The sequence below is a fragment of the Astyanax mexicanus genome, chromosome 23 (assembly GCF_023375975.1).
Source record: "Astyanax mexicanus isolate ESR-SI-001 chromosome 23, AstMex3_surface, whole genome shotgun sequence".
In the NCBI taxonomy this organism is placed as follows: Eukaryota; Metazoa; Chordata; class Actinopteri; order Characiformes; family Acestrorhamphidae; genus Astyanax; species Astyanax mexicanus.
In genome coordinates, this window is record NC_064430.1 from 30902063 (window position 1) to 30919013 (window position 16951).

The following is a 16951-nucleotide window of genomic DNA, read 5'->3' on the forward strand; positions in this document are numbered from 1 at the left end:
AATACAAATTAATTAAGATATATTCTTTAAAATTATATTCTGGATTTTTGTCTTGATATTCTGTCTCTCCATGTTAGAATATATCTACCATTAAAAGTGCAGAAGGATAGTGTCTTTATTAGTGGGCAAACAAAGAAAATCAGCAAGGGATCAAATACTTCTTGGACTCACTGTATATATATATATATATATATATATATATATATATATATATATATATATATATATAGATATATAGATAGATAGATAGATAGATAGATAGATAGATAGATAGATAGATAGATAGATAGATAGATAGATAGATAGATAGATAGATAGATAGATAGATAGATAGATAGATAGATAGACAAGGGGAAGGATATATAGACAGATACAGACTAAAATTGAGACAGATTGATAAGTAGATGGATGGATGGATGGATGGATGGATATACAGACAGAAAGAGATATGAATTGAAAGACAGAGGGAATGATTGTTAGACAGATTAAGCAAGAGACAGATACAGTAGATAAATGGGTGGGTAGATAAATGAATAGACAGACATGCTTTATCGATGAATATACAGGCAGGCAGACAGATAAATAGATGGAAGGATGGATGGATGCATGGATAGTTCGGCACACAGATGGATAAGTAGATGGCTGCTGGATATACAGACTAACTGACAGAGGGACTGATGAATGGATGGGTTGGTATGACTGGATAGGCAGACAGGTAGGTAGATCTTTCCATAGACACAAAAATGAAGAGAAAGACAGACAGGTGGGAAAATGTATGGATATGCAGACAGACAGAGAGTGAGACCGATGGATTGACTGATTGACTGACAGACAGACACAGACAGATGGGTGGGTGGATGGATGGCCAAGACAAAATAACAAAATGACAGAATCAGAGGTACAGAAGCAGAAGTATTACTGTTCCTCTCTGTTCTGGACCTACAGCTACAGCCACACTCTCTGTTCCCATGAGCTCTGAGGGCCTGATGGAGTGTGTGTCTCAGTGAGTCAGTGATGAGATGGGAGGGATGCCTCAGAGACAGGTTCAGGGACAGTGTGTGCCTCAGTGTAGTTAGAGGCGAGTCTTTGTTGTGGTTTAGTGACACTGCTGGGTTTTAAACGCTTGCTCCACCTTACTCTCTGAACTGTAATGGAAAATTTCATCTCTGTCTATAAAAGGACTGGGCTAAAAATAAGGCCAGTGAAATCAGGTCCAGTGATTTGCTAATTTGCCATATATTTTCCATAATATTAACAATCTCTCTCTTCTCCTCACAGTCCTGGCCTTCCCCGCCTTCCTGCTGGGTATCGACCAGGCTCGACTGAAAGAGAAACTGACCAGTCGTAAGATGGACGGCCGATGGGGAGGGAAGTCGGAGTCTATAGACGTGACCCTGAACGTGGAGCAGGCGTGTTTCACGCGGGACGCTCTCTCCAAAGCTCTGCACGCTCGCGTCTTTGACTTTCTAGTAGAGGTGTGTGCTACTGAGCTGAGTTCTTTACATTACAGTACATGTTTAACATATTTAACTCACTTATATCATATTTACAGCTCTGGAAAAATAAACAGACCACTTCAGTTTCTGAATCAGTTTCTCTGATTTTGCTATTTATAGGTTCATGTTTGAGTAAAATCAACATTGTTGTTTTATTATATAAACTACAGACAACATTTCTCCCAAATTGCTTTCAGACCTTAAATAATAAAAAGAACCCATTTTTAGTTATAAGAGTTTTAAGTTTTCATGCATCTTGGCATGTTCTCCTCCACCAGTCTTACACACTGCTTTTGGATAACTTTATTCCACTCCTGGTGCAAGAATTCAAGCAGTTCAGCTTGGTGTGATGGCTTGTGATCATCCATCTTCTTATTGATTATATTGAGGTTTTTAATTTGGTAAATTTTTAAGTGTTAAGTCTATTTTTTTCCAGAGCTGTACATTAATAGAGATTAAATCTATTACATAACTGATATACAAGACGTAATTTTGTCTATGCTGTCTATATCTTTGTCTATATATATTTATATAGATATTTGTCTATATCTATATATTTGTCTATATCTGTCTTAATGTTTTTCTTTGTCTGTCTGCCTGTTTGTCCATCCATCCACCTATATAATTACCTATGCATCTATCTGTCTGTCTATCAGTCCATCTATGTATCCACCCATCTACCCATCCGTCCATATATCTGTCTGCCTGTCAATCTATCTATATGTCCATCTGTTTGTTCACCCACTCATCAATCCATCTACCGGCCCATACATATATCTGTCTGTCTGTCTGTATTTTATATTGTCAATTTGTTTATCTGTTGATCTGGCCATCCACATAGTATCTGTCAATTCATCTGTCTGATAGCTCTCTCTATCTATTTATCTACCGGTACCCACCTGCCCATCTCTTTGTCTGTCTGTCTGTCTATCCATGAATCTCCCTATGTCTGTCTATCTTTCTGTGGTCATCTGTCCACCTGGCAGTATGTCTTTTTGTTTCTCTCTTTCCATTTATTCATCCATCTCTCGGTCAATCCCTGTCTTCCTGTCCATCCATTTATCCATTTATCTTTAAAAAAATTCTTTACTTATTCAATAAGTGAACATTAATTAATTAATAATTATTTTCTTTTGCCAGTCGATCAATAAAGCCATGGTGAAGGATCATCAGGAGCTGAATATCGGTGTGCTGGATATTTATGGGTTTGAGATTTTTCAGGTAGGTTTTTCTGCATTCTCATTTTATGTACTTTATAAATTATCCAGTGTATTAATATTCAGAAAGTTGATTTGTTTCAGCAGTAATGTAATATCCTCAGCCTGTTGTTATGTAATGTAGTTTAAGCTGGGAGGAGTAATCTTTAATTGTCTGGATTGGTTCCGGATAGACTGAATCCTTTTCTTCAGACAAGTAATGGTCTTAATGAGTGCTGCTAATCTGATTATGTGCTTGTTTGGCACTCGGGGTTATTAATCTGGAGGCTCCGCTTGGTTTACAAATGATAGGATGAAAGAGCGCTTTTAAACCTATTCATTAAAGTCATTGTGTCCAATCCAATTGCCTGCCAGAGATTTTGCTGTTTAGGCATTGCCTGCAGTTGGCACACTGCTGCTGGCATTTGTGCTGTTTGCACATTTGTGATGTTGTTATTATTATTATTATTATTATTATTATTATTATTATTATAATTAGTTGCGTGGTGGAAGAAGTCCTGCAGATTCTGTGTGTTGAGGGATATATATAATTTAACAGTACTTTTTTAACACATTTTTAACATGGTTAAATTGTTAAGAAATGTCTTAACTTAATATTAATTAATACTAGTTAGGACCATATTAAACATTTCTCATTTTAAGTGCTTAAGAATGTTTTTAATAAAATACATTGAGAGGGCTCTGAGTGGTCTAGCGGTCTAAAGCACTGCCGCTAAGTTTGAGAGAACGCTGGTTTGAATCCCGGTCATGCAGCTTGCTTTCAGCTGTTGGAACCCTCAGAGGGCATAATTGGCCTTGCTCTCTCTGGGTGGGTAGATGGCGCTCTTTCCCGTCATCACTCCAAAGGGTAACGTTGATGTATCTGAACTGATACATCGCTGCGATTTCCTCCGAGTGCGCTGCGATGCTACTCGGCAATGCTGCATCAGCAGCAGTTAAAAAAAAAAGGGAGTGGCTAAATTAGAAATAAAAATGTGAAAAATATATAAATAAATTAAAACAAATAAATATAGAATAGTGAATTGAAGCAATAGTTAAAAAAACTAATGATTAATCATTTGTTGAGACATATTGTCATAAGTACTGTTAAATAATGTACCTTTATTTTATAGTGTTACAAAGAGGATTTAGCAGACCTGTATGGCTGCTTATAATAGTAATAACATTCTATGATATTTATAATAACTTTTACCTTCATTTTTAATTAAGTACAAATATAGATACACTATGGGTCAGTTTCCTGTATTAAACCTAGTTATATATATATATATATATATATATATATATATATATATATATATATTATTTTACTTTCAGTCAAAAAATCTTCACTTAAAATTTTGTGTAATCTCAGTCTAGACTTAGAGGGTATGAAGTCTCCAGTATTGAGCTGTGGAACAGTGGAACTGTGTTCTCTGGACTGAAGCTTAATCCAATACTTATAGCATGATTTGGGAACAATTGACCTCATTTTGCTCAATCAAATCCTCACTGCAATGCTCCAGAATCTAGAAAGTCTTATCTGGACAGTAGAGACATATATTGCAAGCTGGATATATTTAATATTCTTAATATCCTTAGTGCCCCAATACTTTTGTCCATGTAGTGTGTGCTTTAGAGAAACCCTTTGGTGCTGTTAGATTAATTAATCTTTTATGTCTCTTTTTAGAAAAATGGATTTGAACAGTTCTGCATCAACTTTGTGAATGAGAAACTGCAGCAGATCTTCATTGAGCTCACGCTGAAAGCAGAACAGGTACCGGTTCATTTGTTTGGTTTTATTACACTTATACTACCAGTTGACAAAGTTTTAGAACAATGCACTAACTTTATTAGTTAGACCTATCATTTTTTTCTTCTCTGCTGAATCTGATACTTAATACAATGTTAAGCTGAGCTAAAGGCTAAAGCTGTTTCCATGTGGGTCAGCCAAACGTCTTTCTGTAGCAGTTTTCTCCAGTTTCTTAGAGACTTTTGAAGGTGTAGGAAACAGTACTCACCACTCTCTGGCTTTATCTATAATTTATCTAAATAAAAAAACTTTTTTTAAACTTTTAATAATAACAGATTTGTAAGTGTTTCTGTGTCTTTTTCTAATTAATATGATGAAAGTGTGAATGTGCTGTGTGTAAGCGTGTACAGTATATGCTGCAGTAGAGAGTGCAGTAACTCTATCTGTTCCAGCACTGCTTTACCACAGACAAAATTAACAATGTTTAAATTGCTACTGTAAGCTGTTTACTAATGCATTGTTTGCTAAAAATTACCCCTCTTTTTTTAAACAATATCTTTTTTAGGGGTTTCTTTTTTTTGCAATATGCTTTTACAATATACTTCTATTTTTTACAATACTAACATTTATTTTCTAATAGTTTTTGGGTTATTTGTTTTCATTAAAGGCTTTGGCAATTCACAGCTAAATTTTGTACCATTTCTGGTTATTGACGAGACCTAAAGAGCTTAAATGGCAAACATAAAGGAAGAAAATTCGAGTTTTCTAAAACTTTTGACTTTTGCTAGTTCAGGTCATATAAATTGTAATGCCAAAAGTCATGGGACAGGAACTAGTACTGTGTCCCATGACTTTTGCCACGTCTTATGAAGCTAAAGATAAATTAACTGCATTGAATGTCTCTCGTCTGTACACACGGACAATTCTAGCCAGACACCGCCAGTCATCATCATTACCCACTGCATTACCCACTGCACCTGTGCTGTCCACTGTGAGTGGTAATGCCTTCTATTACATATTTCCGGTTATGCACAATAGCAGAAACTTCAGAAATAGAATATTCCAGTATTTGGCACCCACTCTCAAGCCTTGTTTGAACTTAGCGTTGCCTTGCCATGAGCATGTTGGCATGTGTTTCGCCTCTTTTACACACAAAAATGTAAAACACCTCACTATATATATATATATATATATATACAGGTGTTGCTGAAAGAAAAAAATTGCTAGCTCATTATGTTTGGAATGTCAGTGTAATACACTTTCTCATCATGTCCTTTCTCTGTTTCTCTCCATCTCTCTTTCAGGACGAGTATGTGCAGGAAGGAATCCGATGGACTACCATTGAATATTTCAACAACAAGATTGTGTGTGACCTGATTGAGAGTAAAATAGTAAGTCCCAACACTAAATTTGGCTTTTTCTGCTGCTTTTTTTCCTCCCACAGGCAGGATATGAGCCGAATCCTCCTAACAGTGTTTTACACCGCCAATAAAACTCAACAGTGTGCTAAATTGATGTCTCCAGCCACACAGGCCTCCCTTATTTTCTCCCATGACTGGCTGTGCGATAGCCTCAAACAAACTAATGCGCCTCCTGATTTAATTTGGACGCCCCATGCAGAAGTTTATCCACAAACTCCAGTGCAGGAAAAGGCCTGAAGCAGCTGAGGCAGATAGACAGCAGAGCCAGGCTTCTGGAGAAGACACTTTTTGGGGCTTTTTCAGGACAGCTAGCCCGCTGAACGTTAACAGTAAACTGTGAGAAATTTATAAGCTGGAGTTTTTATGAGGGCAGGGTAATGCTGTTGGTTTTGCTCCAGGCTGCTACTGTGGCTGCAGTACAGTACGGCCTGGATCTTCTCTGCTGAGGAGTGGAGATAATGGTTTAGTACTGAGCAGCACTCACATACACCAAAGCACACATGCTTTTACACAAGGTGGGGGCCAGATGTGTGTGTCTGTGTGTATGTATGTATGATGTGAGGCAGCGGTGGTGTGTGTGTGCGTGTGTGTGTGTGTGTGATCAAAGATTAGTTGAACTGCAAAAACTTCCAGAGCTGACAGAAATATGAATGCACTTACAATTTTATGTACACACACAATATATACAGCTCTGGAAAAAAAAAAGAGACCAGTTTAATTTCTGAATCAGTTTCTCTGATTTTGATATTTATAGGTATATGTTTCAGTAAAATTAACATTTTTGTTTTATTCTTATATTATAAACTATGAACAACATTTCTTCAAAAAAAAAAGTCATTTAGAGCATTTTTTTGCACAAAAGGAGAAATGGCTAAAAAACAAAAAGATGCAGAGCTTTCAGACCTCAAATAATACAAAAAACAAGTTCATATTCATAAAGTTTTAAGAGTTAAAAAATTAAAATTAATATTTGGTGGAATAACCCAGGTTTATCACATTTTTAATGCATCTTGGCATCATGTTCTCCTCCACCAGTCTTACACACTGCTTTTGGATAACTTTATGCTGCTTTACTCCTGGTGCAAAAATTCAAGCAGTTCAGTTTGGTTTGATGGCTTGTGATCATCCATCTTCCTCTTGATTATATTACAGAGGTTTTTAATTTGGTAAAATTAAAGAAACTCATCATTTTTAAGTATATATATATATATATATATATATATATATATATATATATATATATATATATATACACACAGTAATCATTACAGCAGAGTTAAGGTTCATGTTTTTATATAACCGTAGTTCATGTTGCGTTGTTTATTTCCGTTAATGTCTAATTTGGTTCTTTTTGTAATTTTCCCAGAATCCTCCAGGCATCATGAGCATCCTGGATGATGTGTGTGCTACGATGCATGCGAAGGGGGAGGGTGCAGACCAGACCATGCTGCAGAAACTGAGAATGCAGATCAACAACCATGAGCACTTCAACAGCTGGAACCAAGGCTTCATAATCCACCATTACGCTGGAAAGGTCAGAGCAGCACCCAGCGCCTGGTTCTCCTACATTCCAGAGAATGTGTTATAATGTCAATTGTGGCATTTAATCAGTTGTTTGGTACAGCAGACACACTGCTAATTCATAATGACTCAGAAACAAAGTATTACTCCCAAACTGTACACCTCCCTGCACACTCTAAAAAACACTTCATATTTATTACTATCAGATTCTAAGAATGGACTCACACAAGTATTACTGACAGACTGGTAAATATATATATTTCAGATTTGTACTGGATCAAACACTGCAGATTTATCCAGTCTGTACAGTCCGGTTATCACTGTAAGACTGTACAATTTCCACTCACTGCAGATTCATACTGGATTAACAATCACTTACATCTTTTACTAATTTATACTTTTGATCAAATCCACCGCTGCTACTGTTTTTATTATTAGACTGTAAAAAAACTACACACACAGTACAGATTAATACTGGAATACAGTCACTTTACAATTATAACTGTCAGTATACCCTCTATATATTCATGCTTTTTTACAGTAAGACTGTGAAAATGATGTCCTATGTAGATTCATACTGGATTACAGCCACTCCACAATTATTACAGTCAGTCTATTAAGAACAGGCTGTGAAAACTACACACATTGCAAATTCATACCGGATTAAAATCACTTCATATTTACAACTATTAGACTGTGAGAACTACACTCTACACTGTAAACTACAAGATTTAAAACTGGTTTACTAGTTAAAATATAGTTAAAACTGCACATACTGTAAATTTGTGCTGAACTGCAATCACAACTGTTATAAATTCATACTGGACTAAAATCTGGTCACATTTAACACTGTCAAACTGTAAAAGCTTCTCCATCTGTAGATTCATACTGGATTACAATCAGACCACATTTATGACATTTAAATGATACACACTTGAATATGTGCATAATTCATACTGGGATAAAATTGCATGTGGAACCTCTTAAATGTACCCGTAAATGTACCCGTAGGTTTTGTTTTTCATGTTTGTCTTTTATTTCTCTTTATCTACACATTATTTCTTCTTCATAGTTTTCTTCTTATACTGATTGTGTGTGTGTTGAGATCTCCCTCCTCCCCAAATATCCCCTGTTTAATGAGGCATGTAGTGAGGGAGGGAGTGAAGAAGGGAGGGATGCGTGATGTCCCTCAGTCCGATTAAAATTATAATAACCACATTCCACAGATAACACACACACACAACTCCCCCAAACAGCACTATAACTCTCCTTCTCCTACTGATCCCAGACTCATGCTAACGGTTGTTTGACCTGTCAGTGTGAGATCAGTACTTCCCCAGCTCTGACAATAGTTCATGGTTCTTCATAATCACCTGTGAAAAAAGGAATTGCTCCAGGCGACTGCATTCAGCATTTCCTCTTACAGAGCGAGTAATAGTGTGTTTTAGTGACATCCATTTTTTTTTGCTTCCTGAAGCTATGGATTTGAGTTAGGTTTAGAATTTACTTTGATTATAATATAATAAAGATCCTTATTTGAGATACCTATAGATATTTCAATTCATGATGTGTATCTCTTTCTCTGCATGTCCTCCTTTATTCACCCTGTTCTTCAATACTCCGAACCCTACAGGAGAGAAAACCACCACAGGGCAGCTATTATTATCATTATTATTATTTGGGTGTTGGTTCATTATTTGGATGCTGATCAGCATGTTGGTGGTGTATGAGGTGTTCACAGGACGCTGCCCACAGAACAATGTCCAGCAGCATACTCACAAGACTTAGCCCACAAAATAGAGTTATAAAGCTATTCTCAGTTAGTGCTGTACGATATGACGATAAATATCGTGGGCACAATAGAAAAGTGTTTATTGTGCTACTTACCTTCTATGTTCTCTATCGTTTCTACAGTAACTTCATCAATAATGCGTTTTTTTGTGGTTTTGCAAAATGATGCTGCTTTACGTTATTTGAGGGTCACGCGCGGACACGCCGGTTTGCGACGTGCTTTACGTTATTAAACTCATGAGCTGAACAATGGAGACGTATTGTTCTTTTGAAAAAATTTGCTACTGCATCTACCTCATCATTTGATACATGTATGTATATATATATATATATATGTATATATATATATGTACATATATACATATATATATATATATATATATATATATATATTGCTAAAAGGTAGTAATTCTCATTTGTGAAAGTTGGGTTTAAAGTCACTTTGAAATAAAGTTGGAAAAAGTGAGCAGTGATATTATTTTGTCATATTTTTTGAGGAATAAATAAAAACATACTTAAATGTGGTATATCATGATATATATTGTTATCGTGATATAAAAAAATTCCATATCATGATATATGATTTTTCCCATATCGCCTAGCACTATTCTCAGTCCAACAGTGGAACTGAGGTGTTTAAAAACTCCAGCAGCACTGCTGTATCTGATCCACTCTACCAGAACAACACACACTAACACCTCATACACCACCACCATGCTAATCAGTGCTAATCACTGCAGTGCTGAAAATAATGACCCACCACCCAAATAATAATAATAATAATAATACCTGCTCTGTGGTGGTTTTCTCTCCTGTGGGGCTCTGAATATTAAGAACAGGCTGAAATGAGGACAATAATAAAGTATACAGAGAAACAGATACAGAACTACAGGACTACAGAACTGTCCTGTATGATTAGTGGAGCTGAAAATGTTATGCTTTCTATATACGTTATTCATTTTTGTACATAATTGTACGTATTTAAAAAAAAAAAAAAAAAAAAAAAAGTGTGTGTTGTGTTCCAGGTGTCGTATGACGCTGAGGGATTCTGTGAGAGGAACAGAGATGTCCTGTTTACGGATCTGATCGAGCTCATGCAGAGCAGTGAAATGTGAGTACAGGCCCCAAGGCCAGTCGGCTCGTTACCCATCAGCCACCAGTCCTGCATGAAGAGCCATTTCTCCTGCAGTGCCTGCAGTGCTGTCTCTTATTGTAATGCATGGAAACAATATTAAAGCGTGATATTAATTAGGAACGGTGTGTGTGCATAAGAGGGTTTGCAGATTATGAGTTTATTCATTATGGAAACAGTTTTATATGAAACAATAGTATTAGAATTTCTAAACAGACTCTCTACCGGCAGCAACAAACCGGCAATAATAACACAGCACATTCTGCTTTATGGATCCAGACTGGCATTTATAAAATCCATTCCAGCTGCATTCTCCGACTGAAAAAAGTCCACACACAAACACACACACACACACACACCAATCTTCTGGAATGCTCACATGTGTGCTACATTCTGCTCTGCGCTGAGACGTCATTGGTTGGAGCGTTGTTGAATTCCTCAGTACTGTAATGTGATGCACATGAATGCTATAATACTGTATTATACACTGCTCTGACCTCCAGCTCAGTGAAAACTCACCACTGAGGACCAGAGGAACGGTCAGAAAACCACAGCTATTCAAACTACGGGACTGTCCCGACAGTCTCCTAAATCATTTTAAACTCCTAGTTTCTAACTACCTTCAGACAGCCTGTAACTGTTTTAGTTGAGTTTTTCTTTTACCTTATTATTTATTTAATAGTTTTTTTTATTATTATTATTTAATTTTATGTTTTACCTTTTAGCCTTTTTATTTTATTTATTTTATTAATTTAATCTTTTTATTTGTTTTGTTACTGCTTTTACTTTTGACCTTTTACGTTTTTATTTTATTTTATTTTATTTCATTTATTTTCTTCCTTTTATGTTTTCTTAATATATTTATTACTTATTATTATTATTTATTTTAGTTCCATCATTTACATTTTTATAATTGTGGTTATTCTAGTCCTTTATTGTTTTAATGTTTTATTAGTATTATTTTTTTCTGTGCTTAAATGTTATTATTCTAAGTATTTATCTCTTTGTTTTATTGCTCTACATTTTAGCCTGTTTGCATATCCTTTTATTTTGAATTAGTTCATTTTTCCTTAATTAAATCTTACATTGTTTGCTTGTTTTTATAATTTAACCTTAATTCTCAATCCCTGTAACTTGTAACTATGTAATCTCGGCTACATTGAAAATGAGGGTTACCCTCAATGTATTTACCGAGTGAAAATAAATAAATAAAGGTTGATTGATTGATAAACACACACGACACACACACACATAGCTTTATACACGCAACATATAGCTTTACTGTCATGATCAAAACACAAACTATATTTGCCTTTCTTTCTCTCTCTCACTCTCTCTCTTTCACTTTCTCTCTGCAGAGCTTTTATCCGGGCTCTGTTCCCAGAAAACCTCAACGCTGACAAGAAAGGTCGACCCACGACAGCAGGCAGTAAAATCAAGGTGCGCTGAAGTGTAAGGTGTAAGATGTGTGTGTGTGTATCTGTCTATAAGAGAGGAGTGTGTGTGTGTGTGTTGTTTTAATGAGCCTCTGTCCTGATTACACTGATAAACTACACAGAGCTGCTGTTCTCAGTCTGTCACCATCAGTCACGCCTGCTCTCTCTCTCTCTCTCTCTCTCTCTCTCTTTCTTTCTCTCTCTCTAATAGAAACAAGCTAATGATCTGGTGAGCACACTGATGAAGTGCACTCCTCACTACATCCGCTGTATCAAACCCAACGAGACCAAGAAACCCAAAGACTGGGAGGAGAGCAGGTGAACAAACGCACACACACATACACACACACAGTCATCAGTTTAGCTTTGTGGTCACACTCTGTGTAAAAGGTTACCTAATTAATTTTCTAGAAAGGATAAGTTCATAGTAAATAAACACGTGGATGAATATTAACAAAAATGTTGTTCTTAAATATGACCCAGAATCAATTCTTCTTAACCTTTTTATAACAGTGCCTCTAAACAAGAGTGAGATTCTTCTATCAGGAGTGGATGAGCTGAACCACAACCTTAACACAACCTGAACATCCTTAACTTTCGATAGAAGTCAATGTAAAAAATACATATTTTATTCCAAGTCATTTTGGAGCATTTATATTGGTTCATTCATCATCAAATTTGGACACACTAAAAGTAACAACTGCCAGTTTAACATTAAAAATTAAACATTAAAATTCAGTTGTGTTAGTTTGACAGCAACATTATGTTCTATACAGTCAGTGGGAGGAACATGCAACACTTGCACACAACTCCTTTTTAATGAACCTCTCTGTGTGAAGTGTGTGGTCATAATATTCTAATGAACATACATGACTGACAGCTTTCAATTATTGGCGAAAAACAAACAAGGTTTGTTTACATTACCATGGCAATGCACAAATTTATGACACAGAGAAGCATAACTTGCTGAATAATATTTGGATAGCTTGCTAGTTAGCTCAATTAGACGGTTGCTAAGCGACAGCTCACCAGCTGACCAGTTCCAGTTGCTCAGACTCAAAGAGAGTGGGGCGGAGCGACAGTATGTTATTAGCCTTGTGATTGGTCAGGGTCCTGCTGAGGTCAGCCTGACCCACTGTTAGACCCTCCCATTCTATATCCAGAGATTGATGGTGGTGAAATACAGCAGAGATTTCTTATAGTTTTCTTCAGAGAGACTTTAAAGACAGTAGAAGTAGACAGTCTGCAGAGAAACAGAACAGAGAGAGCAAAAAACAAACATGTGGAACACTGTGTGAAGGTTTCACTACGTTAAAAATCATACTCTGGGGCTCCGAGTGGTCCAGTGGACTAAAGTGCTGCCACTATGATCAGGAGATCGCTTGTTCGAATCTCAGTCATGCAGCTTGCCATCAGCTGCCGGAAAGTCATATTCTTTGTGAAAGGGCCTTCAGCACAAAAACACTTAAGCCTGTACTCTGCAGAATGTACTCTGTACTTTGTCACTTTAACACACTTGTGTGTGTGTCCCAAAAGCCAGAGTGTCGCCGGCCTGTTGGCTGCCTCTGGAATGTCACAGCCTTTATTTTGCCTTTTTTTGGTTGTCTCCCTTCCTGCCCGTTCATTTCTCCGGTGCTTTCGGTACGGGCTGTTCCTATGTGGGGGATCCTGCTGCATTGTTCTGGTTCTTCCTGTTGTGAGCACACACTCTCACGCCGAGCTGTGTAATTAGCACTTGGCCTTATACGTGTACAGGACCTGACGGAGAACAGCGGAACTATTAAAGGTGGTCTCACAACGCCTGAAAAACAGCCCACACTTTAATTTATCTCCGGTCCCATTAGGTTTGTGTTAAGAGCTGTGATAAATGAAAAGGTTTAGGAGGGATCTATTGCACGTATACCATATGGACAAAAGTAATGAGACACCTGCTCATTCCTATTGTACATTGTTTCTCCCAAAATCAAGGGTATTAAAGTTATTAGAGTTTGTCTTTTTGTTAAAGTTAATGTCTGTTCTGTCCATTAAAATCCCCAACCCTTCATCCCCAACTCATCCACAGCTAAATGCTGGAGATTTTATACTCTAGTCCTCTAGTCTACACCTGACATTATACATGGTGCCAGTAGCTTCATATTTATCTGCTCCATAGAGTCTCCAAAAAATATATATATTTTTTTTATAATTTTATTTCTAATTTTTTCCCATTTTCTCCCCAATTTACGCGGCCAATTACCCAATCCACTCCTTAGGACACCCCCTATCACTAGTGATGCCCCAACACGTCAGGAGGGTTAAGACTAACACATGCTTCCTCCGATACATGTGAAGTCAGCCACCGCTTCTTTTCGAGCTGCTGCTGATGCAGCATTGCCGAGCAGTGCGCAGCGGCTCAGTACCCGTACATCAGCTCACAGACACCCTGTGCTGTGGACATCACCCTAGGAGTGATGTGGGGAGAGAGCGCCATCTACCCATCCGGAGGGAGCAGGGCCAATTGTGCTCCCTCTGAGCGCCGGCAGCTTGATGGCAAAGCTGCATGAGCTGGGGTTCGAACCGGCGACCTCCCGCTCATAGTGAAAAATCTTATTTTACTGTAAATTTAAACTTTCCACTCTGTCAGCTTTCTGTCCTTGGAGCATTGTTGTAAGGTCAGAATGATGGATTATCGCCACCTTAGCATGTGAGGTTCAAATAGTAGGGCTTCCCAAATTGGCCCATCATTACAGCTCACCTTAATCTTACCTTGGTCTCGTCTAGGTCCCGTGTGTAGTGTATAGCCCAGATGGTCTCCATGTTTGAGTGCTTCTGGTCTCATCACTGAACCAACTAGGCAACTATGTAGGGCTAACTTGGAATCCGTGGACACATCTTTCTGGTTCCCAGTTGGGCTGCAGAAACAGGCCCCACATAGGAATTATTGTAGGGCCCCACCTCATCCATATCTCATCCCATAAGTATTGGATGTAGTGCCATCATTTCAGAGATCACAGTTCCACAGCTCAATAGGATGAGCTTTATACCAATCTAACCCCCTCTGCCAATAGGTTAATAGGCAACAGGTTTATATGCTCCGGAGGGTCCTATTCTACTGGCAGTACTGTGTGCATTACTGGATGTAACTTAATGTATCTGGAAGCATTCACCCTTAATAATGTTTACATTTGTATTGTATTTATTTCCATCATTAGATATAGTTTTAAAACTAACTGATACATTCATTTTAAACCAAGCTGTAATCCCCACATCCTCTTTCTCTCTCTCTCTCTGTTTTTTTCTCATCACAGAGTGAAACACCAGGTCGAGTATCTCGGTCTAAAGGAGAATATCAGAGTAAGACGTGCTGGATACGCCTACAGGAGGGTCTTCCGGAAGTTCCTCAACAGGTAAATAAACTTATTCAAACTTATTCAGTAGTGAAATTGCCAGTTTGAATCCTGTTCATGTAGCTTGTCATCGGCTGCCGGAGCCCTGAGAGAGCAAAATTGGCCTTGCTCTCTTCTGGGTGGGTAGATGGTACTCTCTCCCTGCATCACTACAAAGGGTGATGTCTGCAGCACAAGGCTGCGTCTGTGAGCTGATGTATCAGAACCGAGTCGCTGCGCTTTCCTCCGAGCGCGCTCTGATGCAACTCTGCAATGTTTGAAAAAAGGCGAAGTCTCCTGGTATTGGGGCATCACTAGTGATAGGGGGAGTCATAATGAATGGGTTGGGTAATTGGCCGTGTAAATTGGGGAGAAAAGAGGAAAATAATAAAATTACTAAAAAACACATTAACTGCAGCCAATCACACAGAGAAAAAGAGCTTAAATGGATAATAAGAGATTTGCTTTTGCCTGGATACTAGACTATGTAACTTGGCAAGAACTGAATCATATTAGTGTAAAATCCTGTAATATTACTCTCCCTCCTCAGTGCTTCTCTCACTGAGTTGATGATTCTGTATCTGTCAGAAATGCATGTGAAAGGTGTGTTCTTTAGTAGTTTAGTAGCACGGATTCCATCAATAAATGCCAGTTGTTCCATTATGCTGCTGAAAAGGGGGGAGGTCACTAATATGTGTACCCAAATGCTGCCCTTTCTGGATAAACTACTACTGGACAAACCAGTACATGTTTATTATTCCCACAGGCAGTTCTAAATTAGCATGTCCCATAAACCATGTTTAAAAGCATTTTTAATTGAAATAAGAAAATAACATTTATTTAAATTAATTGTTATTTAAAAATTATAAAGTCAATTATTTTTAAATATTTAACTTAAACACATTTAACACCTTGCCAGAGTTACTTTTAAACTCACATTTGTGTTTGTTTAACTCCCTAAATTGTGACGCCAACACTGGAAAGAGTTATAAAATAAATTAGCAGAAGACTATTTACCATTAAATTATTATTCAGGGGAGGTTAGCTTGTGTTTTGGTTTCTAATACATGATAAAACATCCCTGCTTTTTCCATTGCATGGGAACTTTAATCCTGCGTGGCTCTTAGTTATCAGTGCATTACCAACAATTTGCCACAGTTTACAGTACAGATGATAGTAACTTTCTCTTATAGCCTACAACACGTTGACTAGACAAACAACCATTATAGAAAATATAATGGGATACCCAATGGAAGGTAGCCTTGGTGGGCAAGACTACACACTGATGATAAGTTAGGATTGGGGTGGGGGGGGGCAAGGCTATTTTGTAAATAATGAGTTTAATTGGGTGTGGGTGGAGTTTAGTTAAAGCTCTGTGGCATTAGGCATTATTTATTGGGTTTATTTGGGTTAACACTGAAATATTCAACTCTGTCAAATAACTCAAACACTGAACACCATTTAAATCTGAACGAGTTAAAATTACACTGAGAGTGAAAATCAACTCTCAGCTGTTTAACTTTTGCTGTGTAATGAGCAGTTGTTTTATATTTGTGAAAGCAGAGGGGGGACTGAGATTATTGAAAGTTTGAAATGAATTTGATTAATAAGGATAAATGATATTTTTGCTGTGCACTCTCGGCTCAGAGACTGGTTTGGTCATGACTACTAGAGATTACAGAGATGAGCTGAGTAGACATTTTGAGTAAAATATTAGGAGCTTTTTTTCCTGAAACTCCAGAGATCTGAGGATAGAATCATATCTGAGATTTTTGAAGAGAGAATACATGAAGGAAAGTGTGATTCTGTCTGAGAGTCTCTGTAGACAGAGAGGGGGGGG

At 37.4% G+C, this 16951-nt stretch overlaps 1 protein-coding gene across 2 annotated transcripts in view; it reads left to right on the forward strand.

The window, feature by feature from the left end:
* The window catches only part of myo1ea (myosin IEa), a 137484-nt gene that overhangs the window by 89744 nt on the left and 30789 nt on the right, over positions 1–16951 (forward strand). For both annotated transcript variants that reach the window (XM_022665166.2, XM_022665167.2), the window contains exons 10-18: positions 1279–1475; positions 2637–2717; positions 4383–4469; positions 5750–5836; positions 7233–7400; positions 10204–10289; positions 11669–11750; positions 11958–12064; positions 15034–15132. In XM_022665166.2, the coding sequence (XP_022520887.2) occupies positions 1279–1475; positions 2637–2717; positions 4383–4469; positions 5750–5836; positions 7233–7400; positions 10204–10289; positions 11669–11750; positions 11958–12064; positions 15034–15132 (994 nt within the window). The remainder of the gene's footprint in view (positions 1–1278; positions 1476–2636; positions 2718–4382; positions 4470–5749; positions 5837–7232; positions 7401–10203; positions 10290–11668; positions 11751–11957; positions 12065–15033; positions 15133–16951) is intronic.